The following is a 27,643-nucleotide window of genomic DNA, read 5'->3' as shown; positions in this document are numbered from 1 at the left end:
CATATCATATGCTTACTAGTCAGATATCTTACTAAGTATAAAGATTTTCTAATAATTTCACAGCCACAAATCATCCCAAGGCAGAGGTAAAACAGAAAGAATCCGGGATCACCAACAGCTCCAAGTCATTTTCTTACAGCATTGGGGTGTGCTGTGGCCCAGATTTACATACAAGGTCTCTAAATGCATCCTATCACTTACCCTAAAGAGAGCCATTTGTGTCATGAAATGGAATCACTTTTTTACTTAAATAGTTGCAGAGCTTATGTGATACTTTCCAGGGAGCAATGAATTCTAGGTTTGTTTACCATAAGAAGTTCTAGACAGGCCAGATATAGCTGACTAAGAGCATTCCTTAAAATAAGAACTGTCCTGCAAGCAAAGTACCATTGGTTTGTCAGGTGGTCTGTGATTAATGTGTTTATAAGGTTTGGTCTTGTCAAGTTCTTTTTTTCCTGGAAGTACATCCCCACCCCTCCACCCATTCCCTGCCTTCCTCCCTCCCCCGACCCCCAACTGCCCCAAGAGGAAAGAGTATGGATGGCAGACCCGTTGCTTGTGTCAAAGGGAGCAAGATATATAGTAACCCTTGTAGGAAAAATACGAAAGCCAGCATCCCTCTGGTTTGGGCAGAATTATTCCAGATGGTCTTTATGGTTATTAAGATAGTTGGAAATTATCTTTTCTCCATCAGCCAGATACTATACATATATTTATATATATATTTATGGAGAAGGTAACGACCTTGTCTCCATGAGGAGGTGGAAGTGAGGGCATGCTCCAGGAAGTCTCGGCATGGTGGAGGACATGGGGGAGAGGATCAGCATGGTAGATGAGTACTGGATGTGGATTTAAGAGACCTGGATTCAAGCCCCTGCATGGCCTCCAAGAAATTCTATAAACTAGGGGAAATCTCTCTCCCTCTCGATCACAGTGTCCTTATCTGACGATAAAGGGACTAGAATCCCATCTATTGGCTCTAGGTTAGGAACTCCAGATCCACGAGATCTAAAAAGATTTTATATCTCTGAAGAGCTGTCAACCTACAATGCCCATAAGCGCAGGTTGCTCTCACTGTGGGGGGAGTCAGCACTCAGGCAGGAGAGGTGTGCTGGCCGTAGGAGTGCCGAGATATACGTGAACGCTGAGGGTCCTCTGCACACCCTCTGTCTCCTCTTTATGATTGTACAGCACCGCTCCTCTGTTCGTGTGCTTTGCCAGGGGTATTCCCTGACCTCCAGGAGGTCAGTCGAGTGACAGAAAATGTCCTTGTGGCTGACTTCTCATGTCAGCCGTTTGGAAGTTGGGTTGAATTGAGTTCATTTGGATAAGACTGAGCTGAGGAAGCTCAGTCTGGGAAAAGCAGAGCAGTCGAATTCTTTGGCGATGACCCCTCCTCCCCAGCCTCCTTTCCTTCTGGCTCAGAGGGGACCATCACAGAGAAGGAAGCTGGTGTATAATTCCGTGAGGACCTGGCATGTCATTGCCTTGAGGGGTTAGGCAGTGGCAGGGTGGGGGGAAGCTGGGGAAAACACTTCTCATTGTGTTTGGACTTCTTCCCCAGGAACTTTTAACTTGCTGTGAAGAAGGGAAAGGGGAACTCAAGGATGGCCTGGAGGTGATGCTCAGTGTCCCAAAGAAAGCCAATGACGCCATGCACGTCAGCATGCTGGAAGGTAGGCGTCCTCCCTGCCTCCCTGGGGGAGCCACCTCCTTTCCTGAGACCACACAGAGGGGAGCAGCATGAAGTCAGGCAAGGGGCAAAGCCAGAAGAGAGGAAAATGGCAGGCTGTTACGTAGGTCCTTGGGGAGGTGTGAGAGGAGACCTAAGGGCCCGCTCAGCTCACTCCCACCTCCAGGAAGGACCAGGCCTAGGCTTAGTCAGATATGTGGACAGCTTGCTGCCTGAGAGGGTGAGTAGGACAGGCTATCATCATTTCTATAAATACGCTAACCCAGAGCAGTCCTGTTTCCCCTGCAGAGCATTTGCATTGCGTTTGTCACCAGAATAAGTAGAAATCCTGCGCACGCCCACACCCACCATCTTCAGCCTTATGCCCTTCTCTCTTTTTTTTTTTTTTTGGTACTAAAATAGGCATAACATAAAGTTTACCATTCTCTCCATCTTGAAGTGTCCAGGTGAGTAGCATTAGGTATGTTCATATTGGTGCGCAGCTACCCTAATGCCCTTCCCAGCAGGTGAGAAACCTGATAGGACTTTGCCAAAGCACGTTCAGTCCCCTGGGATCATGTTCTTGACCCAGAACCCTGGTAGAGTGAGGCTCCAATAAAGCACTCCTAACACCGAAGAGCAGAGCAGATATGGGCAGGGCAGCTGTACTGGAGTGGCAGCTGCTAGCTAAGTAAATACTCAACATCCCAGCCTAGGCTAACAAACAGGTGATCCGGGAGATGGGTCTGCCCTGTTGTACAGAGTAAATCTGTGGGGTATTTTTCTCCTGAGCTCCATCTCCCCCCATCGCTTTCCCTCCCTACCCCAAGGCCATCTAAAAGACCCACTATGGGAGTTTCCTGGTGGCTCAGTGGGTTAAGGATCCAGCATTGTCACTGCTGTGGCTCCGGTCACTGTTTTAATGTGGGTTTGATCCCTAGCCCGGGAACTTCCGCATGCCGTGGGCACAGCCAAAAAAAAAAAAAAAAAAAAAAAAAAAGACTAGGTCTGGTCTTCCGGTTTCAGTATTTTCTGGGCCACTCTTAGCACAGGAAGTCCTGCTTCTTCATGTGAAGGAGCCCTGATGGCCTTTTCCAGACTGAGCCCTGACCAGCTGAGCATATTCCCAGTATCGCACTTTCTCCACCCCCTTCATTTCTCTTTGCACTTGCCCCCCACCTCCACCCCTGCATGTCCACCACTATAAGTACCTTCTCCTCCAGCCTGCCCTGGCCTGGATTCCGGATCCAGCTACTCTGTGTGTGGTCTGTGGACCAGCAGCAGCAGCAACACCTGGGAGCCCAGCAGAAGTGCAAATTCTTGGGCTACACTCCACACCTACTGGATCCCAGTCTCTTGGGGATTGAGGAGTGGGCAGGAATCTGTTTTCATCATCAATCTGGGTGATCCTTACACACCTTTGTTAAAGATTTAAAGTGGTATAAATATAAATTGTTGAAGGCTTGTGCACCAGGCTGTACAGGAGCCAGCAAAGGGAGGAGTCCTGGGAATGGAATATAAGAAATGCAGCAACGACACATGGAGTGGAGTCTAGGGCACTCAGGCAGGCAGGGGAACCTCAAAGGAGGAAAGGGAGAGGGAGTTGCCCTTGCAGGAGGTCCCAGCTGACAGCGGGACTGGGGGAGGCTGTGAGGGAGCTTTGCAGGAGATCCCACTGACACTGGCTCTGTAGACGCCACCCCTCTTCTGCAGGAAGGAGGCCTGACCTCCTCAAGTGTCCAGGAGTCGCAGAGCAGCCTGAGAGGAAAGTGCAGTGGGCACAGAGGACTCATGGTTGGGGAAGCCTTTCTCCAAGAGGGGTGTGGTTTGTGGCAACCCGAACACGGTGAGAAAAACCGCACAGGGTGGAAACGGCTGTTTTTCAGGGTTCGACGAGAACCTGGATGTGCAGGGGGAGCTGATTCTGCAGGACGCCTTTCAAGTGTGGGACCCGAAGTCGCTGATCCGGAAGGGGCGGGAGCGACACCTGTTCCTCTTTGAGATTTCCTTGGTTTTTAGCAAGGAGATCAAAGACTCTTCAGGACACACGAAATATGTTTACAAGAACAAGCTACTGGTAGGTGGGGCAGTTGGGGTCAGACTCCCCGTTGGCTTAGCGCCCTTGGGCAGGAAGGGATCTTGACCAATCCTTGCATCTCTCCCCTGGCGTCACACCAAAACCACCCTGGACACGGGAAAACGCATCCTAGTTGGAAAGCGCCCCCTCACATCCCAGGTCTGCATCTTAGAGGGCACCATTCTTCTTCCTCTCGGCTTTGGGCGCCTCCCTCTTCACCTTCCCTCCCTGCTACCTGCTCCTCAGGCAGGGGCCTGTAGATCCTTTCATCCCGGGTAGGAGAACAGAACGTGGGGTCTGTTTAAGTTTAATTGACAGAGCCCCTCCCTCGGTCCTCTCCTCTCTGTTGCCTTTCCCTTCCCACCCCAGCCCTAAGTCTCCCCACCGCCCTCCCCTTCCCCGCCTCTCACAGGCATTTCCTGTCTACAGACCTCAGAGCTGGGTGTGACCGAGCACGTCGAGGGCGATCCCTGCAAATTTGCCTTGTGGTCTGGGCGCACCCCATCCTCAGACAATAAAACAGTGCTGAAGGTAAGTACTGCTCTCTGCCAGGCCCACAACCAGGGTTGGGGTCACCAAGGGGGCCGGGGAAGGACAGGGGCATAATGCACCCACAAGCTGGGGCCTGGAGACTCCATGAGCCACTGGGTCTCTCTGGTGAAGGGCAGACTCACATGGGTATAGAGACGCACCATCTGGCCTGAAAGTAGCCTGAAATTTGAAAGATTTCAGGTCTCCCTAGGCCAGGCACCTGTTAGCACCTAGAGGGAAGAAGGCAGGGAGTGGCCTCCACCAGGCCCACTGAAATGCATTCTATCCATTTGGCCCCTTTAAGGGGCAAGGACAACAGCTGACCCTTCAGCCAAAGTCACCTTGATTTGCTCCATATTTGTTTTCTGAACCCTTTCTAATATATCAGGTGTTCTGCTCAGTGCTATGAGGCATGACTGGGTGTAAGATATGGACCTGGCCCTCTGGGAGCTTACCTTCTGGAAGCTCTAGTGAACCCCCAAGAGCATGAGAACTGTGTGGGTTGAGAGAGAAATGTTGAGACGGTGCCTTAAGGAATCACCTTAGCTCTGCAGGCTGCACACAGCCTGGGGTCTGAGTCAGTGCCCAAGGTCACGTTAGGGTAGCCGAGGAGAGAGCCTGCAGACAGAGCAGCCACCAGTCATGTTCTCATCAGAGAGGTGCCCAGCACCAAAGAGAAGATGGACCAGCCCTGACCAAGCTTCACTCTTGTTCACTCTGAATTGCCAGCATAGCTGCCACCTGGCAGGAGGCAGAAGCACCTGAAGAAAAATTCCATGAAGACAAATGAGATATTCTTGGAATGGTAGCAGTACCTTCAATTAACAGGCTAAAAACCTGAGACTGACTTTCAATCGGTACAAGTCTAGGTAGCCATATCGGGTGTTGAAGGCCCTGACGTATATCCTGTTGCACCAGTTGGTAAATGGCTGCTGCCTCCAAATGCCCCCTTGATGCCCCTCCCGCTCTCCCCAGACCTTCCCAGAATCCAGTGACCGGAGTGTTCACCCAGGGGCAGATGTCAGCGTTGGCCAGTGCCTTCCAGATTTTAAATACTTTGAAAACCACCCCACACAGAGTTTCCACTGTGGCTCAGCAGGTTAAAAATCCATCTAGTATCCATGAGTATGCGGGTTCAATCCCTGGCCTCGCTTAGTGGGTTAAGGATCGGCATTGCTGTGAGTTGTGGTGTAGGTCGCAGGTATGGCTTGGATCTGGCATTGCTGTGGCTGTGGTGTAGGCCAGCAGCTGTAGCTCCGATTCAGCCCCTAGCCTGGGAATCTCCATATACCACGGATACAGCCCTAAAAAGACAAGGGGAAAAAAAAAAGAAGAAAAGAAAACCACCCCCTAGAGGTCTGCAGCAAGTGTTGAGGTCATAGCTCTGTTCTGAGAATTGGAGAGGCCTCTCCCTGAGATTGAAGAGTCCTAAGTATAAATTGAGAGAGGTCAACTCCTCCAACATTTGGTATCCTCACAGATGACAGATTAACTTGCAAGAAGAGGGTGGAGGAGGGTGGAGGACTGTTTCGACCTTGAAGGGAGACGGGCTTCTCACTGTCTCTCCCTGTGGCACTCCAGGCCTCCAACATAGAAACCAAGCAGGAATGGATCAAGAACATACGCGAGGTGATTCAGGAAAGGATCATTCACCTGAAAGGAGCTTTAAAGGAGCCAATTCAGCTCCCCAAAACACCAGCCAAACTGAGGAACAATAGTAAGAGGTAACCAGCGTCTCTGCCCCCAGCGCGGCCTCACTGGCTTCCGGGAGCGGGAGTGGGGTGAACCTTCACCTCCACAGGGCAGCATGCCCTGCAGGTGGAACCCTTCTCTGTGACACCCTTCTGAGTCCTACCCAGGAGGAGTTAGTTCCTCTTTAAACATCTCACATGTTACTGTCAGTTATGTGCAGCAGGGCTTCACTGGGCACCTGTCCTCTGACAGACACTCTGCCTGGGGCCTCGAGTAGATAAAAGCAACTGTGAGATGCGTCCATTCCCTCAAGAACCCCGGGACAGTCCCGCCTCACACGTGGAATAGTTAGACCGGAAGAGCCAGGACCACGCATAGGGTCAGGCAGTGCTGCAAGCGTCCAGGAGAGGGGACTTGGATGAGCACTAGAGGGAAGCATCTGGGGCTGTGAAGGGTCCTCCCTGGACTGGCTGTGCAGCCAAAGGCCTGTGATGTGGAAGTTATGGTGGGGCTGTCACTGCAGCTTTTACTGCAGACTAGCCCCTGCCAGAGTCCTCTCCTTCATTCATCCAAGATAAGCAATGTGATGAAGCAGAAAAGGAGGACTTATTTTTTCTGTCTTCATCTGTTTGGGCCCTTCTGAATCCTAGTTCTCCTTAGTGGAAGACTGCTTATTTCTCTCTTAAGTCTCCATGTGACAGACACTTGCAATGACTCTCCTGGAGGGCACTCCAGAAGAAAGCATACGGAAACTTTATACCAGTTTTGGAAAAGAAAAAAGAAACAAAAACAGTTCTGAAGGTGATGGACATTGGTGATAACAAGGTGTCCTCTCCTCTCCTGCTCATGAATGGAATAAATCCAAAAGATTAGGTTGGCCCTTTGGTGCCAAACAGAATTTACAGGACTGGGAGCCACCAAGGGAGGTGGGAGCCAAAAGAAGGGTGTAGCTAAGGGAGAGAGAGATTCGTCCCTGGGGCAGAAGCCCCAAGACCAGCACGGCCAGCGTAAGGTTCACCTCTCAGTGCTGAGGAAAAATTATGCCTGTACTGGGGAAGGGTTATTTTGATGTCAATTATCTATGTACAGAGTCCAGGTAAGGGGCAGACTTAAGTTAGTCCTAGAGACAGACCCTGCTTTAGGAAGCCCCTACTTCAATGAAGAAGCTAGAATGGAAACAGCCATAAAGATCTGAAGGTCCAGGACCAGGGTGGGAAAGGATAGTCAGGTGAGGTGGTTTAGGGTTACTCTGCGAAAGAGCCCCTTTTTCCCACAGTAGGAGAGTTTGAGCATCTCTAGAACATGGGATGGATACACCTTGGAAATGTCTCACACCTTTTCTTTATCATTGTCCTGTGATAAGCATGAGAAACCTTGGCAGACTCTACAGAGAGCAGCCAGGCCTGGTGTTACTTCATTAGCTCGGCTCTCTGCCTGTGGGGACAGAGTTTACGGAGGAGTGGATTGGCTTGGGGAGTACCACCTACACTCCTGGATGGGCTCCCTGCATCCCCCAGAGCTGGCTTCATCTGGAGTGGAGCAGAAGGGCCTGCGGTGGGCCAGAATAGTGGGACGCAGGGAGTACAGCCAACTCTCAACTATCCACAAATGGTGGGGGGCGGTGGTCCAGATATCTAAAACAACAGATGATCTAAAAGTCCTTTATTTTTGGTTTTGAAATGCATCACGTGATTTCTTTTTACAGCAGATTTTCCTTCCTACGAATGTGTGGCTTATGTTATTAAAATAAGTTGGCACTTCCCAAGCCCACAAATGGTGTTGAGAGAGCAGTCAGCTTAGAAGTGTTCTGGATGGGAGAAGACACTTTTTATGATTAGTAGACCCTGTGTGTATACATGTGCTTTTCATGTGTGCCCACATGCACACACATGTCCATGGGCACTCACACTCCAGATTGTGAATACTTAGACTCTGAGGTGGCTTTGATATATAGGATATATTGCCCTTGAGGTAACACTCCCAGACAGCGAGTTCCCTTTGCCCCTAAGGCCATACCTCTCCATGAGTAGTATCAGGGTTCTGACTGTCACAAAGACCTGCATAGGAAGAGCTGTCATGTCCTGTGTTGATTTATCCAACCCCTGGCTCACCTCTCCAGATTTTCCTGATGTAAATCCTTCAGCCTTCACCGGTCCCCAGGCATCTCGTCCCCCTTAGTCCAGGCTTTGGGTTCAGTGTAGGATCAGGACCCATTTCTCAAGCCAGAGAGTTGAGGGAGCATGTGAATGGGGCAGCTGTATGGTCCAGGGGCCCAGGAAGGGGTCCAGATGCCAGGAGTGCCCTCGTAACACTGTCTTCTCAGATGGTCAGGAGCCCAGCTGGCTCAAAAGCCGCTGTGGCATCTGTGACTGTCCTCTTATCTTTGAGAAGATGCCTCAGCCTTTGGTGTTATTAAGAAGTCATCATGAGTAAGCATGAGACTAACAAGATCCACCAAAATGAAGGCACTAAACCCCTCCTCCGTACCCAGGAGTTGAGGATCCATCATCAGGACCATTTCAGGGATAATCTCCCCTGGAGAAAATGTCCCACCCCGTTTTCTTGAGTAAAAGAAACGCAAGTCAAAAAATATCTGATCAGTTCTGTTTTCTTTATAAGCCAGCTACAAACTCACCCCCTTTCTGTTATGGCATATGCAGAAAAACTGAATACCCTAAACTCTGAGATTGTTGCCAGTGACCCAGGCGGCTGAATAGGAGCCTAGGTTCTAAGCAGGGGCTGTTTTCCTATTGCCTGTTAGAGACCCATTCCTAGTAAAAATAAGTAAATAATTGCCACACACACCCCCGCCCGTACCATGGGCCAGAGGCGTTATGGAGAAGGAGTCGCTTTGTGTTCCATTATCAACGTGGTGATTATATATTTGCTAAGTGCAAGTGACGTCATTGGAAATCGCATGGGGCTGCTTCCTTTAGTGGGATAATTTTAGACAAATCCCTGCTAGAAAGTGCTAAGGCTCTGCTCTGCCAGCCCAGCTGGAAAGCCTTGTGTGCTCTAAACCCACAGTGGTTCCCCCCACCCCCACCCCTGTTTTTTTTCTCTTCTTCCTGCAGGGATGGAGTGGAGGATGTTGACAGCCAGGGGGATGGAAGCAGCCAGCCAGACACCATCTCCATTGCTTCTAGAACCTCTCAGAACACAGTGGACAGTGACAAGGTAGGACAGTACCCTAACCTTCCTTCCCCCAAGACTTCTTGTTTGCTTAGCCACCCCTGGGGAGTTCCCCCCAAAGGAATCTCTCCCATGATGGAGCCTGACCTCAGGAGCCAGTGGTCTCCTCGTGCCAGCAAGAGGGGAGAGAACAGGGCTGGATGGGGCATGTCAGAGCGTGGAGCCCTTGTCTGAGCGGACAGAAGACTGAGGTGGCCAGCCAAACCTCTCATGTCGTGAGCGTTTAGCAGAACTGGCCAGTGTAAAGAGTGAGGCTGTGTCTCCTCTCCTTCTGAGATGCCCCACCAGCACTGCTTGGGCTTCTCTGCCTTCTGGGAGGCTGGAACTCGGGGAGCTGAGGCTGGAGACCTCAGTGGCTGTGACTGGCTCCTCTCAAAATTAGACCAAGGCCAGAGGTTCGGGAAACGGCCCCAGAGATGCTGGTTAGAAGGGGCTTCCTATCTGAGGGGTCTCTGTGGAAATGATGCCTTCCTCTGGCTGGAGTACTGGGCTCAGTTCCTGAGGGGTCGAGGACCAGGATGTGGTGTTGGAAGCAGCGTGGAGGGGTGTAGACGTCTCAGGAGCAAACCTGGTCACTTGCTCTCTTACGTTTTGGAACAAGGAAGCAGAGGGTAGGAGCTCTGATGAGGAGCCAAAGGAAGGAGAATGTAGCAGAGACTCGGTGTGTCTGCTCAGGCTAGAGGAGGAACCCAGCCTCTGAATTTGCAGCAGGGACAGTGGAAGGTTCTGACTCTGACCCTACTCTCATTTGCTTTCCTCCGGGTCAGAAAGGATGAGATGATCCTTTGCTGCCTTCTAGGGACTGTATGAATAAAACTATGGGTTTTCAAGGACCATTTGGCCCTAGTTTCTAGACCTAGTATTTTGACCTTCAGTCTCAGGCAACAGGCTGTGTCCTCGCCTCAGTTTACTTTTCTGAGTCAGGGGCATTTTTTTTTTTTTTTTGTAATAATCTGCATTCATTAGGATTTTTCCTAATTTTTTTCTTACTGGGGAAAAAAAAAAAAAGACTAGGCCCCCCAACCTCCTAAGATCACTGTGCTAAATCATACTCTAGACTAGTGTTCAAGGTCATTCAAGGTGATTAATTCTATTTGACATCCCACCTTCAAGTTTCTAAGCCATTTTTTGGTGGACTATCAGAGTGGATGGAAAATTGGTTTTTTCCACTTGTAAAACATACAAATGAGAACTATTTCTGTACTTTCCTTTCTCCTCTGATCTGTTGTTTAGAAATAGAACCTAGAGTATCCTATGAATGAAAGTGTCTCTTGTCAAACAGACAGTGGGGTAGTAAGTGAAATGTGTGTTTCCCACGTTGAGACGTGCCTGGTAGCTCATGGCCCAGGGGATGCTTCCCTTCCACAGCTACTACTCTTGTCTTCCCTGTGGCCCTTGGACAGACACCTCTGCCAGAGACATTTGTCTTAGAAAACCCTTCACTCCAGCCATTCCTTGTCTTCTGGCAAGGTGAGAGAGGCTAGAGTTGAAGCCTCTGACAGCAGGCGTTTTCTTTGTTAAGGAGGAACCCTGATACTTACACAAGTCATTCAAAAGTAAGGAGAAAGACCGAGTGACTCACCTAAGAAAAGTCTAGCAGTAAGTGAAGAAGCAGGAACCGGAGCTCAGTTCTCCCTGATTCACTGTCATGTGTGCCCCTCACTCTATAAAAATCAAAGCTTGGCACTCCCAATGCTCAGATGAACTCTGCAGGCCAGTCCTTCCGCACGTTCCGCAAACACATCAGTCACGCATTCGGGAAAAAGCACCTATCATGTGCCGAGCTCTGTGCTGGATACTGTAGAGAGATGTGGACTCTTTGTTAAGTGTGAATCCTTGTGTGATTTTCGTTTCATGTATGTCTCTCTAGCCAGGCTCTTAGGCCCCGATGAGGCAGGGGTTGTGTCTGTCTGTTTCACGGCTGTACCCCTGGCACACAGCTCACACAGATACTCAGGAAGTACCTGGGGACTGACGAACAGAAGGGGACATCTAAAACAGGTGGTCTGAAAGCAGCCAAACATCCAAATACTGTACTTTTAAATATGCAAAAGAAGCCTAGCTGTTTCCTTACCTCCAAGCAGAAAGCTTTGGTCAGCTGGAGAAACCTGGCCTGTTGGGAACATCAGCCCCCACCTTCCTTCTCAGGCCTGGGGAAACATGGGCAGCAGGTTGGGAGATGAAGAAAGATTCTGCGTTCTGACACGAAACCTGAAAACTCACTCAGAAATCATCCATAAGGGTAGGGCCTGTCTGTGACCCTGCACTGTGAGTGTTCTTACTCTTCTGACACTGGACGGTGAGATCAGGACAGCCACGTGTCCCCTTAACTTGCACCGTCCTTCATCAGAGAAGCAATTTATTGGTATCTTTGAATTCATAGGTGTTAAACTTCCCTGACTATACCAGAAGCCCAGAAAACTGGTCTCCATTGGCTTCCAAGGGTTAAGTGGACAGACTCTAGCCAGACTCTTTCAAGAAGAGAAAGAGACAGTAGATTGATTCAGGTGGACTGGACCACATTGGACAGAAGGGCAAATAGGGTGGCTGTGGGGAGGGGATGAAGCAGAGACACCTCCCAGGTCACTGGATCAGGGTCATTATAACAGTGAGTTTCTAGAAAAGGCCCCAGTCTTCCTCTTCTAATCCAGAGGAGTAAGAACAGTGGCACCGTGGGCTGGGCAGATGGTAAATGCAACCATTAAAGGGCCATGACAGAGCACCTTTGCAATCACCTTGTATGTTCTCTCTGTGCAGTGGCAGGTGGAAGGAGTTTGGACACACCTAGGTTCAAAATTCCAGCCGCGCCACTTACTCTCTGTGTCACCTTACTCACGTGGCATGAGTTAACTGTGCCTAATTTCCCTGTCTGTAAAATAAAGAATATACCCATCTCATTGAGTCATTGGGAAGATTTAGTAAAATATATTTATGTAGCACCTGTTAGATATTCAGTAAAGGTTAATTTCCCACCCTTAGTAGAGGAGAAACAGCAATGTAGTTCCTTTGAGTAAGAGTATACAATTATTTAGCAGACTGAGGATCTTTGGAAGTTCTTGAATAGAGTTCTGCTCTCTGGGTCCATGGTTCATTCATTGTCATTGTAGGTTTTTTTTTTTTTTCTCTATTAGTCCTAAAGGGACATAGCTTCAGTTTACTTAACTATAAACAGAACAACTTTACTCCTCTTTCCTTTTGCTAGCCCTTAGAATCTAAGACGTAGCTACTTGCTGTTAGCACTGGCTCATGGCTTATTTGAGTACTTAGTGGGTCAGGATCTACTACTGTCAGGTAATTCATTTTAATCCTCAAATTGTATCACCTCTGGCCAGTGGTAACCCCTAAGCTTTTAGATATTTAGAGATGGTCGTCTTGTCTTTTCTTCTTTGTCTAGAAGTCCTTAGTTTCTCCCACCGTTCCTTGTATTAACGTATTTTCAGACCCTTCCATATCTGGGTTGCCTTCCTCCAGTTTACTCTAGCATGTAATGATCTGTATAAAATGAGACATCCAGAGTGGTGTGTAATATAGTTCCTGCAGCTGTGACAGAACCAGTGCAAATTCAGCTCCTTGTTCTGTGGCCACCATGCTGCTCTCCTCCCTAAGATGGCCCATCAACGTACACTATTGGCTTATAAACTCTCTTGGCCTGTTCTCACGGACTACTCTTAGTTGGGCAGGTGATGTCATAACCTGAGTGTTGCACTACATTATATCTATTAAATCTTATCTTGTTTCATTCCATCCTAATATTCCAGCATGTTTTGAATGTAAATTATTCTGTCCAGTATGTCAGCTACATTTCCCAGCATGATTGGCTAAACATACCTTTTGTGGCTTTGTCCCAAGTCTTGCTAAAAAGACAAGATTGAGGACAGAAGACCATGGCCTGGCCCCTTCTCACTTCTCACCCCGGTTTTGACCCTTGGAACCCTTCTTGTCTGACTCTTCAGTCTAGGAAAGGGGATGCCACCACTTTTCTCTCTGACAGAGAGGCTGAGATTGCCTGTTATAAGTCCTCCCTTATCGAGTAATCAGCCTAACATTCTTAATTTTGTGTTAGATGCTGACAGTCCAACACAGGTGCCTCAGTAAATGGCATGAATAGCTTCCCCAAAGCTGCTTTTGTCCAGCTCTCAAATGGGTCTTCGTAATTAAGGTCTACCTTATACCTGTCCCAGGTAAACGTGTCATTTCCGTAAAGACAAATGGATGTGCTTACTTTGTTCCATAGAGTTCCAGGTTTGAGCCCCTTCCTCTTCTGTCCAAAATATGCTCATCCACCTCTGGGGATTCCACTATAAAATGTATTTTGCTTACATGTATATTAAGTGATGGACCTTTACAACCATGCTGCAAAGAAATCCAGAATTATAGAATTCTAGACAAGCAAGGCTGAGGAATGAGGAGGCAGTGAAGAAGTATCTTGTTGAACATAGTAGATGAAGTCTGAATAATTACTAGCTAATGGTACAGAAGCGGCCATCTGGACAGTGACAGTCCCTGTGCATATGTATTTGCCTTTTAGACCAGGCATGCTGGAGATGCTCAACAAATGCTTATTGAATTACATATTACAAACCCCTCCTAGTAGGGATGCTGTGCATCCAAAATACACTGAGTTTCTAGACATATCCAGGCTGGCTGGGCAGGAAGTGAAACTGAGTTGTGAGTGCTATTCTCTGCAGAAATTATCGGAGAGAAAACACTGCTGAAACATCCAGGGCTGATTGTGATTTGAATGAGGGATTTCAAAAACAGGCAAATGTGATCTAAGATACAAGATGGGCTGCTAATGGCAACTGCTGAAGGGGGACAGGGAAATGCCTAGAGAAGCCTGGAGATTTCAGGATCTAACTCAATAGTTTTTAAACTCTGGATCATCAAATAAATGTAATGGGTGAGGAGCTAATTTTTGTTGTACCATTTGGGAAGAGATGCTTGGTTTAGAGATGGTGAGGGCCCAACTAAGGGGAAAGTCAGAGGATTCCTCCAAGGTCACTCAGTACAGTAACATGATGCCTCTCACAAGGGTCAGGGCAGCCTTCTGCAAATGGACTTCTGTAGAGCTTCAGCTAGTTTATCACAACTTGGTGATCCTGACGCATGTACTCTGGAAGCAAAGAGCAGGCCACTGGCTGCAAGAGCTGTCGTCAGGACAGTCCAGCCCCTGCACTGGTGTGTTAGTGAGGACACAGCCCCTGCACTGGCCTATTCCATCTCTCTTCATTCATGGCCTGTGCTGAGGGCCTACTTTCTCCATAGCAGGTGCTGCTCTCCCCACTAAGAGTACAGCAAGGCCCTGCCATCCTTTGGCTTCCTTTCTTGTAGGGAGGGAAGGTAAATAACCAGAAGGAGAAAGGATTCATTCCTTAGCCTTCTGCTAATAGAATCAGAGGTAAAAGCTTCCTAGGTTTTTCTCATAGGAAAAAGTGGGCTAATGCTGCAGTTGGAAGAACTTGAATTAGATGTAAGAAATTAGTTTCCTTGTAGGGATTAGTGTTGATGGGTGAGAGATGACAGAGGGGAAAAATAGAATCCCTTCATTTAAATGAGCTCTTAAAAGGGAAACCCTCCAGAGAATAAGGAATGGATATAGGGCTTCTTGGGAGGAAGGACAGCATTATCTAGAAGCAGAATCTGAGACCAAGATTCCTGGCAATGTAATTTATCGAGAGTGTGTGTTCAAGGAAAAGGGGCAAGAAACAGGGCCCGGTGCAGAAGGAGGCAAGGCAAACTGCCCGTGGTTTCAATGGGCATCTAACTCAGTTTGACCCTTGCTGGAGCCAGAGCATGAATTGCACCCAGAGTTTGTCCCACCTTGAGGCGAAGAGCCTGGCCTTTTATATTGGTTGTGACCTATTAGCAGCTGCCATGCCTGAGAGCTGGGGCATGGAAACCCTGGAAGCAGGAAGGAAAAGGAAGGTCTGAGTGGGATGCAGAGGCATCCATTGCAAGGAAGAAGGGCGTGGGCTTGGACATGAGGCCTGGACTCAGTCCCTGATTACCAACTGCAGGACCTTGAGCTGGTCATTGAATTATCTCATGCCTCTGGCTCCAAGTCTACACGGTGAAGGCAATAATTTCTGCTACCCCAGATTTTAAAGGACCACCAAGGTCCTGTAGGAAAGGGTGTGTGAAGCAGAGGAGATGTGTGGTGGGGAGGGCTCTGTCCAGGTGACTGCAGGCCACCCCCAGATAAGAAAATGGACAGCATACTCCTGGACTTTTAAGGGCCCACAGACCACAGTGTTTTGCCACTGAGGAAAAAACCAGACATCTGGAAATGTGGAGACTCAACTGTGTCAGGACTAGTAAAAATGTTATCAGTTCACACAAGATAACATTTTTCATTTAACAAATTCTTAAAATTCATCAAGATGGCCCACCTAAGGTTGAGTGTCCAGAATGAGATTGTGACAGCATGTCATTTAGCCGTGGTGCCTGAGAAGGTGAACCACCCACTGGAGATCCAGCCCAGTAAATGCTGTGTTAAAAGCCGGGGGGAAACATGATGGGTTTCCTGGAGAGAGCCCACAGCGCTTCCATTATTCTGCCCTGTGTCTTGAGGCCCTAAAATGTTTCATTAGAGGGAAAGAGATTAATCTTGCCTCCCATCTAGTAACAAAGCAGGTTCTAACCCTTAAGTAAATACCTTTAAAGACCATATAATTGTATCCCTCGTTCCCAGGAGTGGATCTATCTGAACCCTAAATTTGGACTTGATAAACTATCATCTCGTGTCACAATCATACCCCGCACCTGATGGTACAGTGGGTTGGGGTTGCTGCATGAATCCTAGGTAGCACTGTTCCATTTTCCCCAAGGATTTGCTAGTCACTCCTAAGTAGGAAAAGTGCCATCTCTGCTTTAGACATTTAAGTCCAAATTGTGATTTTTTTTTCAGTTTTCTGAATAATCCAAGTACAGGGCTAGATTTGAAAATAGTCTTTTTTTTCTCAGTCGTTCATTTGTTACTTCGCTCTGGGGTGGTTGGGCAGGTGGCCACAGTGATCGGCAAAGAGCAGAGGATCCTGGGTCCTTCTTTCAGTGGCTGCCTTGTCACCTCCCCATAAGCCCAACTCCACCCTCTCCTGAGTGATGTTCCACACAGGACAAATATGCTGGCTTTTCCGAACAGATCTTTAAAGTGAAACAAGTGGGGTCACAGGTTTTCCTCTAAATGAAAAGTCGCTCAGAGAAGTGACTGCCTTCCAGCATCGCACACAACCCAACAGTATGAAAGATACTTTGTTGAAAAATACAACCAGCTTCACAGGGCAAACATCTTTCATGACAGCATTATTTTACTTAATATTTGACTTATGCTCCAGAGCTTGAAAACCTCCCTTGAGAAGCCCTGCTTTAAAATTACCAAATATCTGAAAAAGCAAATAAGCTTGGTAAAACACAGCAGCGGTTTGCTGCCCACAGACAAGGCAAGTCACAGGAAACCTCAGAGCACCAGGCTGCATAAAATTTCAGTTTCTCAGGGCAGCATTGCAAGAACCCAGAAATAAAAGAAATTGCAAAAGGTGATTTGCCAGTGGATTAGATCTCGGTGTGATACGTGCAAGGGTGGCCAGAGCTCAGAGGTGACTCAGGGTGAGTTTGGAATTTGGAAACCCAGAAGCTCAGGGAAGAAAAGAACCCGAGAGATCTGCTAACCCTCTGCCTTCATCCTGTTTAAAGAGAAAAAGGTAACTTGCTCCAGAGTCACAAAGCCAGTTCCCAGCAGACCTAAGATTAAACCCAAGTCACACCCTGCCTGTTAAATTGAATTTAAAACACAGTAGTTTTGTAGTAATCCTGATAGTTCATCTTCTAGAACTTTGTAGCAAAAAAATCAGTCACTGACTTGTTCCTGGCTGCTTCTCCACCTGCCTACACAGCACTCTGTCCCAGCCCCAGCACAACCCCAGCAACCCAAAGTGGTTCCATCAGCCAGTCCAGTGTCTCTGGGGCTGGAAAATGGCAAAAGCAAAAGATAACTTCTCCAGTATTAATGCCTATCACAGACTCTTTGATACCAAGTAGTTGTGACTCATAGAGTGGCCTTGGCGGGAGTGTGATTCTGCCCCAGAGTCTTCAAGCTTTTCCAGGCCAACTCCCGCTTGGGTTCTGAGATCTTGGCATTGAGCACTGTGGCAAGGCCAATCCCTGCCTCCGAACAGTAAGTCTCCAGAGCCAGCTCAGCCCTGCTGCAGCCCAGCACAAATTCAGATTCGGGTTTTTAAAAAAATTGGGTGGAAGGAGAAAGCAAAATTTGAGATCAGGCCAAGATGTTAAAGTGGATTAGATGGCGACAGTCCAAGGCCAACAAGACCCAAGTGAGTACGCCTGCCTGCAGGACAAGTTCTGCTGTGGGGGAAGGGGCACAGGGAGAGATGGCCCTGGGGGCAGGGAGGGGGGCATGGCAAATTGGAGGCTGGAGGCAGAGAGAGTGGCAGTTCTCAGGGCAAGGGTTTTACTGGGTTATTCTGCACAGACCACCTGACATGTCATTTACCCTTTTTTCCTTCTGTGTTAGGTAAAAAGTTATTTTAAGAGTTTCCATCATGGCGCAGCAGAAACGAATCCAACTAGGAACCATGTGGTTTCAGGTTCTATCCCTGGCCTCACTCAGTGGGTTAAGGATCTGGCGTTGCTGTGAGCTGTGGTGTAGGTCACAGACTCAGCTCAGATCTGGCGTTACTGTGGCTGTGGCATAGGCCAGCAGCTGTAGCTCTGATTGGATCCCTAGCCTGGGAACCTCCATATGCTGAGGGTGTGGCCCTAAAAAGCAAAAAAAAAAAAAAAAGTTATTTTAGTGCAGAACAAGATGACTGAATCTACCTTATTAAAGCTGATGGCAGGGGGGAGACAGGCTGTGGGAAATAATGTTTTGAAAAAATTGTGCTCCTGGATGGTTAGGAATGACGCCGAGAGTTTTGGTATCTGGTGGCAGTAAAAATGAACTCTTCAAGAAATTTCAAGCAGAAGTGTTGCTGGAAATAAATGCCTTGAGCCAAAGCAGTGAGCCTAGAGTCTGTGGGGCAGGTGAAGGTGGCTTTGAAGTGGTGGCTCTGCTTTAGTTAGACGTACTTTTACCCATTTGTGCTGTGCTGTCAGACATAACATATGTTTTCTGTGGCCATGAGGTAGAAGTCTTGGTAAAAGCCTATTTAATAGACCATCAGATAAATATTACCCTGTTTCTTTTTTTTTTTTTCTTTAAGGTTGAAGTGTAATTGGTTTATATTATGTTCATTTCTGGTGTATAGCAAAGTGATTCAGATATATATATATTTTTTCTTTCTGATTCTTTCCATTACACCTTACTATAAGATACATAGTATATTTCTCTGTGCTATACAGTAGGGCCTTGTTGTTTATACCTATTTTATATTACCTGCTTCTTGACCTTGACCTTAGATTGAAAATGCTTGCTTGGGTTTTACCTGACTGGAAGCTTAGTGTTACTTCCTCACTGCTGATGGCTACTGCCCACCTGTCTGCCATGACCAGTGCTGTGTGGCAGACCCGGGATGGGGATGGGGAGGTCTAAGGATTCGTGAAACTGGGATAAGACCATGTGAGCCTATTGCCCGAAAGCAGGTCCTTATCAATAGAAATGAGTTTGGCTGTCCTCTGTGGGGTCCTCCCACTGGGAGCAGCAGTGAGGATGGAACTTTGGCTCCAAGCCTCTCCCCAGCACACCAAGTAGCAAACACAGTGCCTTGGGGAGCAGCCTGCCTCTATCCTGGTAGTTCTACCTGTTGAGGAAAAACTGCTGGAAGATGCAGGGCCATGAAGACAAGACCCATTCTGTGTGTCTACTTCCTACTTCCCACCAAACCCTTCCCTCTGCTAATCAGTCTTTCCATCCACCTGCTGCCATGTTCCCTGTGGGTCTGGCCCTGGTTGTGTTGGAGCAGTCACCGCCTTGTTTCAAAACTGATAGTTTCCAGCCTCCCCATATATAAGGGCTCAGAGTTGAGTCTTCCAAGTTCAGAATATTTATCTGTCTATTATTATTATTATTAATGCTGTAGTGGGTTTTGTTTGAAATTGCTGATTGCAGGGATATGTATACATTGATTAGAAGTTCTGGAGAGGAGTTCCCGGGTGGCTCAGGGGGTTAAGGATCTGGTGTTTTCACTGTTGTGGAGCAGGTTTTGATCACTGGCTCTGGGAACTTCTACATGCCGTGAGCACAGCAAAAAAAAAAAAATTCAGGAGGACTATTCCTTTAATCTGCATGGCCCCTGCTGATGATGCTGGCTATGGGATGCTTACCAAATGCTCCCATATGCTTTGCTCTCTGTATCACTTCCAAGGGCTCATCCTCCTCTCTGAACTTTATGATGTACTAGAGGAAACAAACAAAACAGAACAGTGTTTGCATTTTTCTGTCTCTCTCCTGTCTCCTGCTAACTGGCATTCTTTCAGCTGTAGGAATGAGGTTTAAAAAGTGTCACTTACTCTTTGCTGTTACTCAGCTTACACATGAATGATAGTCTGATTTAGTGAGCACTAGAGGATATTAAAAATTCATTACCTTTTCATTGTGACTTGATTTATGTTATCTTTTTATCTTATTGATTAATTTATCAAGCATTTATTGAGCTCCTAATGTATAGCAGGCACTATTCTAAACAGAGGATGTGGAAGTGAGCAAAACAGGCAAAGCATCTGGAGGGTCTACTTACACTTTTCTCTTTTGTGCTGACGTGAACCTAAATGTGTTCAATTTTGAGGTATTTGGAATGCATTGCAATTTCTATTTTTGGTGGGTTTTTTTTTTTTTTGTATCTCTGTTACTGACACTGTTGCAGCTTTTATTTTAAAAGAATTCAGCAATTCTTTTAAAAAGATCACCTAGGGAGTTCCCATCATGGCTCAGCGGTTACAAACCTGACAGTATCCATGAGGACGCAGGTTCAATCCCCGGCCTCACTCAGTGGGCTGGGAATCCAGCATTGCTGTGAGCTGTGGTGTAGGTCACAGACTCAGCTCAGATCTGGCGTTACTGTGGCTGTGGCATAGGCCAGCAGCTGTAGCTCAGATTCAACCCCTAGCCTAGGAGCTTCCATATGCCACAGGTGCGGCCCCAAGAAAACAAAAAAGCGAAAAATAAATACGTAAATAAAATTAAAAGATCACCTGGGAATTCTTGAAGGTAGTCCCCCAGTTTTTAATTTCCCAATTCATAACCATTTGAAACCAGAAGGTTAGATTTCCTGCCACTGCCATCTTTGCGCTGTAGTTGATTAGGGAAGGTTACCTTCATGGCAGGTAGACATTCCAGACAAAGAGAAAAGATCTAGACAGAAATGATTAGCCCCTAAATATTTCAAAATTACTTTTATCTCATAAAACAGGAATATTAAAGGAAAATTATTCTTTTATAAAAGGGAAAACTGCTAAAATAATAATAAAGTGATGATGATGGTGACAGTGATGGTGATGATGCAGGATGTGAGGGGAGGAAGAGTGGGGAGTACTTTGATAAAAGGAGTTACTTCAAATTATAGAATCTGAAATCTGTAACGTAGAGTCTCATTCATTCTCATCTCCCCACCCACTTCATCCCACAACCTCCCAAAACAAGAACAGTCACTATTCTTATGCCTCTTTCCACACAGGCTATTAAGAAGCTTTATTGCATTCCTGGAAATTTTATTGAAAACTCCTCAAAGAGAAAGATTGTTAGGATATGTTCTCTATTACTAAATTTGAGACCGTACTCCTAACAGGGGCATATAGAGTCCAAACTACTAGATGGGTTGCATTATTTAGAGGGCAAATAAGTAGGTGCTACCATTAACCCCTGATCAAGAAAAAAAAAAAAATCTGTTCACCAAAAAGAATGAAATTAACTAGAAACAAACCAAAAAATTATCTCAACTATATTGGTACACTGAATTCATTCTTTTAGTCAACAGAATTTTGAGTCCACCGATGACCAGATACCATAAGATTCCAGATACACAAAAACAACCTCTGTCCTTTTCCCAGAGTCTTCTGAGTTCACACCAAGTATCTTATATGTGACGCCAAATAGGGTGACGATACACGTTACATGTATTGGTGGAAGGAGACTGTTATGCTTAGCACTTCCACTTGCTCTGCCAGATGTCAGAGAAACTACAAGGATGAATGTTGGGTGGAATACATATCACACAACACAATACACTTTGAAACAGAAGTATACTCACTTAGAACAACAAACAGTCTGGGAACCTTGAAGGCTTTTACACCAAAAGTGAAATTGGAGTCCGGCCTTGAAGTTCATCTTCCTTTCTGTTTCTCCTCCTTTGTATCATTTTTGATCCCAGAATAATTATTCTAATCATGGACAGCCTGTGAAAGAGCAATGTTACTGATACATCTGTATCAAAAGAAGTATTTTGTTTTGATGTAGAATTGGGCTTTTTTTTTAATGGCCTATTAGCTCTGATGGGAATTCTTCAAAAGTTCCCTTAGAATCTTTATAAAACTTTCTTATACTTCCTCATAATAATCTAATTAAACCTGTGTTTCCTTCAACGTATGCACTCAAGATTTTTTAAATGAATTTTTGAAGCAATGATACATAACATACGTGGTTTAAAATGTAGGGATAGTTCTGGAGAAATTAAAATATAAAAGCTAACATTTATTCTTCTGAAAAATGTTTAAACAAGTAGTAACATAAGTACTCTTTTATACTTTTCTCCATGTAACAAATATGGGTAATTTCATAGCAGGACATATAATTCTTTTCAGTGGCCACATAGTATTCCATTTCTTAGAGAACCATAATGTGTTTAACTAGTCTACTATTGATGTGTGTATGGAATGTTTCCAGTCTTTTACCATTACAAACAAGGCTGTAATCCCTGTACAGACAGAGTTTCTTACACTTGTGAATTACTGCATCAAATTACTGCATCAAAGGGAATATGCACTTAAAACACTTGATAGACATTGTCAGGTCACCCCCTCTAGAAGCTGAACCAATCTATACTCTAGCTGAGCATGAGTGTCAATTTCCTCAGTTTTGCAATCTAGTGTATCATGATGATATCAGATGCTTTAAAAATAATTCTTATTCGTTACTGCTCGTGTATATTTTGTTTAACTAATAATAGGACTATATTATTTTCTATTATTTTTATTGAAATGTGCACTATTTAGTTTATTACCTAGTGAGAGTTTGAGGCTTGTATGACTGTTATCTATACTCTTATTCCTCTGGATAAAATTCATTCCTACTCATAAACATCTGGTTTATATTAAACTTTTTAAAAATTTTTATTAATGTAAAATACATATGCTGAAAATTCATAAAAACTAACATTCAAATGAATAATTATAAAGTGAACATATGTGTAATAACCACGCGATCATGAAACACAACACTACCAGCTTTCCAGAAGCCCCTGTGTGCCTCCCTGTCCTCTCCTCTAAAAGTACCCATTCTCCTGACATCCATGATAATGAAGTCCTTAACTTTTCTTTACTAGTTTATTTCTTATGTATGTGTCCCTAAACAATACAGTTTCAGTGTGGCTGTTTTAAAATTTTATATGGCTAGAATCATACAGTGTGTGTGCTTGTGTGTGTATGTGCGTGTGCACGCATGTGTGCGCGTGTCCGCGCATGTGTGCATATGTATCTTCTCTCACTCAACAATTATTTTATGGAATTCATACATGTGTATGTGTACAGTTGTTCATTAGTTTTCACTGTATAGTATTCTATCGGGTGAATATACCACAATTTATTTATCCATTCTGTATATGGGATGTTTGGGGCTATTGTGAGCAATACTGCTATGAATATTCCTGTATATGTATCTTTGTATGCATGTACTTGAGTTTCTCTAGGGTCTAAAGCTAGGAGTGAAATTGCTAGGTGATATATGTATGTCTTAACTTTACTAGATGATATAATCTATTTTTCAAAATACCAGTACCAAATTTACACTCCTATCATTATATGGGAGCTTTTCTATTGCTCAACTTCCTCATGTATACTTGATATAGCCAGACTGCAAAATTTTCACAGATCTGATGGGTATGTAGTAATATCTGTGCATGGTTTTAATTTGCATCCCCCTCATTACTAATGAGGTTGAAAGTCTTTTCATCTCTTATTGGACCTTTGAATTTTCTCCTTTATGATGTCCTTGTTCAAGCCTTTGCCTAGTTATCTAGTGAGTTGTGTGCTTTTTTTTTTTTTTTTTTTTTTTGGTCTTTTTGCCATTTCTAGGGCTGCTCCCGCAGCATATGGAGGTTTCCAGACTAGGGGTCTAATTGGAGCTGTAGCTGCTGGTCTACACCAGAGCCACAGCAACTCGGGATCCTAGCTGCGTCTGCAACCTACACCACAGCTCATGGCAACACCAGATCCTTAATCCATTGAGCAAGGCCAGGGATCAAACCCACAACCTTATGGTTCCTAGTTGGATTCGTTAACCACTGAGCCATGATGGGAACTCCCGCTTTTTTTTTTTTTTTTTTTAATGTGTTTTGAGGTCTTCTTCATGTGTTCTAGCTATTAGTCCTTTGTTGGTTATACATATTATAAATGTCTGCTTTCACTCTGTGGCTTGTTTTTTCACTTTCCTTATTGTGTCTTGATAAACATCTAATCTGACATTTTGAAGGCAGTATATTTGTAAGTTAGGAGCTCATATGATGGGACATAATGAGACATTTCTTACATTTAGTCCTTTAAAATACTGTTCATTGTTTTCTCTCCACAGAATAGTAAACCAACATGGAAACATGTGGGTTTCTGTAAATCCCTAAGTTTACCTCTGTTTTAATAAAGATCAAGAACTAGTTGACTTTTGGAGTTCCCGTCGTGGCGCAGTGGTTAATGAATCCGACTAGGAACCATGAGGTGCGGGTTTGATCCCTGACCTTGCTCAGTGGGTTAATGATCTGGTGACGCTGTGAGCTGTGGTGTAGGTCACAGACGTGGCTCGAATCCCGCATTGCTGTGGCTCTGGCATAGGCCAGTGGCTACAGCTCCAATTAGACCCCTAGCCTGGTAACCTCCATATGCCATGGGAGCAGCCCTAGAAAAGGCAAAAAGACAGAAAAAAAAAAAAAAAGAACTAGTTGACTTTTTAAAATGCATCTGTTGCATTTTACTCTGTACATTACATGACAGATAATAAAAATAATAAATATCATGTAAATATAACAACATTTATATATAATATATAAATAATATAAAATAAGTAATAATAATAAGGAATGAAATGTGTTCAGGGAAAAAAAATGATAAGTCCATTGGATTTGGAACTCAGTTGTCTGACAAATAGACCCAAGACCCAGGAAGGAATGCTTTACATAGCAAAACATAAGCATCTATGCTCACAGGAAAGCCTCTCGAGCCTAATTTTATATTATTTTTACCATCTTTGCATCTTAGTCCATAAGAAAATTAGACAAAAAGATAGTTCTATCTAGACACACTAATAGCCACAAAGGTTGAGCTACTGACAGCCAAGAGAGGAAGCCGAAAAGCTATGGATTCTATTTAGTGAAAGTACCACTAGTGCTCTGTGACCTGGCCTGTCTCAGGACCTGCGCTGTCTTCTGTACCACACCGTGATTATTACTCATGTTGGTATTTATAACTGTCAACAGAAGGGAAAATTATGTTCAAGGTACTTTGCTTTTTAAGTCAGAGATGTAAAGATATCCGTAAAAAAGATTTAAGTGGGAAGAAAAGGTTGGTGTCGGTATTTATCTTCAAGAGTCAGAACACTTGATTGTCTAGACCAGCACATTTCGCACGAGTGCTGGAGAGCTGAGGTGATGCCAACTGTGATTTACACTAGTGGAAAGATTTATAAAAGTGGAATTCGCCTTTACTCAAGTCCTGATGATTGACTTCAAAAGACTGACTCTGCGCCCCTTTGTCATTTATTGAGGGTCCGTATAGTGCACTCTGGACCAAGCCACTGTGCTGTCACACATGCCTATGAAAGAAGCCTCCTGTTTGGTCCCCGGACATTCACTCTGACCTTCCTCTAATCTTTTCTCTGCTCTGCGGCCAGTGTGATCTTTTCAAAGGGCAGACTCTCCACATCAGTGGCTTGAAGCCCCTTGAGGTCATCCCTTTGCTCACAAAAGTCCTCAACAGGACCCACGAGGGCTATATGACCTGGATCTCAGTCCACTTCTCACCGCAGACACTCTTCCTCTTGTATCTTGCCTCACAACCTTCCTGGGCTTTCCATGAATGGGCCAGGTTGCTTACCATCTTAGGGCCTTTGTTTTTTCCACCTGGAAAATTCTTTCCCCTCTCAGGCCACAGCCCACCCCTTTTGCTCTCTCTTCTTTCAGATCTTAGCCTGTCCTGACCCTCCAAGTAACTCCCCTCCCCAAGTGATACCTCTCACAACATTCCATATCCTTATTTCTGGGAACCTCTCACTGCTATGAACTATCTAAGCCTTCATTTGGTTACAAAGGTGCGCCCCCCCACACACACTAGATGTGAAGTCCATGAAGCAGAGACATAACTGTTGTATCACCAAATCTAACAAAATACTGATTCATAGAAGGTACTTAGTCAATATGTGTTAAATCAGTAAATGAAAACCATATTAGCACAAGGTAATGTGTTGGGCATTGTGGGGAAGAAAGAGACCTAGAAATTGGGAACAAAGAGAACTAAGAAAAATCAGACTTCTAGTTTGGGAAGTTTAGAGAAGATTCAGCATTAAACTTTACCAAGTGGGTAGAGTTTATCCAGGCAGCATCAATGTTGAGAGTGGGGAGGAAAGTCATCCTAGACAGCAAGAGCCAGGAAGGGGAAAAAGGAAAACAAAGGGTAAGTCTGGTGTCTGCAGAGTGACTGTGATGAAGCGTGGAGTTTATGAGGTGAGCCGTGGGCAGCAGGGCCAGAATGATTGGCTACGTCAGATTGTGGCAGACGCTGGACACCCTTCACAAGAATTGTTGAGTAGCACCCAGGAAGCTCTGAGTGTTTTTTGTTTTTCAGCCGGATGGTTACAGGGTTATTTTTGTCTTCACTTTGATGCATAACTGTCCTTTTATTCTCTAATTCTTTTGGACCCAGAGAGTCTAAAGTGCACCTGTGCCCATGCTCTGAATCTTGCCCTTGGTCCCCACCTCCATCCAGTACCTCTCCTCTCTCGCATATTGTCAGACACCCCCTTTCCCTCTGCCATCTCATACTTATTTGCTCCTTGATGCTCCTGCACTGGAACTTCTCCTGATTCCTTTTTCTCCAGATCCTCCCCCACCTCCATCATTAGTTTTTGTTGCTTCCATTCTGATGTCCCTGATAATAGTTCCAAGATGCCATCTGTGAAGTAACATTACTCCTCATGACAATTCTGTGTTCACTGCTCATCCACTCACATTTCTCACACACCTCCTCTGTGCCAGGCACTGTTGCAGGCTGGAGATGCACCAGTGAAACCAAACAGCCCAGTCCCCACCCTGAGGAACCCTAAGTTCCATTGTGGAACCAGGGAACCAGCAAGCACACCCAAGGTCAAGTGGTGACATCACGAACACTGTCACTGTCCGTGTTTCCAGTTTGATGTCAGCATCCCTCAGTTGCAGCAGCAGAAAATTTACTTTTTCTCTCAAGCCAGCAACCTGGTTTGACTTCCCTCTTGGGATCAGAAGAATGATTTTCCAGATTCCCAGCTCTGTATCTGTGGGCCCATTTGGGACCCTGATGGCCAGCTGGGCTGAGGCCAAGTCCTGAGGATGATCCCCTCGAAGTGTCTGTCACATCATCCTGGTCAGGCCTTGGTCACCCTTTGCTTAAATTCTTAAAGAAGCCTCCTAAATGGCTACTCTGCTTTCTGGGATATTGTCCCAGCATTTTATCTTTTCAGCCAACATCAGATTCATCTTCCTAAAACATTTCTTTCAACAGCTCACTTGTCCATTAAAAGCCTTCAGGAGCACATTTGCTTAGCGTAAAGCACAGGCTCATCTCCAAAGACATGTATCTGGTTTTCCCTCCTACACCTAATTCTTTAGAGACCCTTATATATTATATACACCATAATGCACTTACATTAGATTGAATCAGGTGGACCTGACAGTTTTGTGGCTTCAGAATGATTGATTGAATATTGGTAGTTTATATATTGCAACCTCATTGCACTTACCAAATAATCAGTTACCTACATGTATTCTCCCATGTTGCATTGTGAGTTCCTTGACAATCATAGCTTGGTCTTCATGATGCTTCTGTCTTTACTGTCTGCTACAGCATCTGGTACACAACAAACAGTGGCAATCAAATGCCCCCACTCCTGCCATGAGCTGCTCCTGCTGTTTCCATTTCCTGTCATACCCACAGACTTTACCAAATCATGCCCCACACGCCCCTCACTGCCACCTGACTCATGCCTCCTTCGTGGAAATGCTCACTGCTTCTCCATATTAATCCCCTGCCACCACCTCTGAGCCACCAGCATTGCCTCCCCCAATCAAATATCATTC

General features: G+C 45.6%; 1 protein-coding gene across 37 annotated transcripts in view; it reads left to right on the top strand.

Moving 5' to 3' along the window:
• KALRN (kalirin RhoGEF kinase) overlaps positions 1-27,643 on the top strand; it is a 695,174-nt gene that overhangs the window by 450,138 nt on the left and 217,393 nt on the right. For all 37 annotated transcript variants that reach the window (XM_084990933.1, XM_084990932.1, XM_084990931.1 and 34 more), the window contains 5 exons: positions 1,565-1,676; positions 3,559-3,749; positions 4,179-4,280; positions 5,862-6,004; positions 9,047-9,149. In XM_084990933.1, coding sequence (XP_084847059.1) covers positions 1,565-1,676; positions 3,559-3,749; positions 4,179-4,280; positions 5,862-6,004; positions 9,047-9,149 — 651 coding nt within the window. The remainder of the gene's footprint in view (positions 1-1,564; positions 1,677-3,558; positions 3,750-4,178; positions 4,281-5,861; positions 6,005-9,046; positions 9,150-27,643) is intronic.

Source organism: Sus scrofa, chromosome 13 (assembly GCF_054392235.1).
Source record: "Sus scrofa isolate SSC_HxYL_T2T_F1_AM1 chromosome 13, Sscrofa_HxYL_maternal_Yorkshire_Landrace_v2.0, whole genome shotgun sequence".
NCBI classification, from domain to species: domain Eukaryota; kingdom Metazoa; phylum Chordata; class Mammalia; order Artiodactyla; family Suidae; genus Sus; species Sus scrofa.
This window is presented reverse-complemented; position numbering and strand designations above follow the sequence as displayed.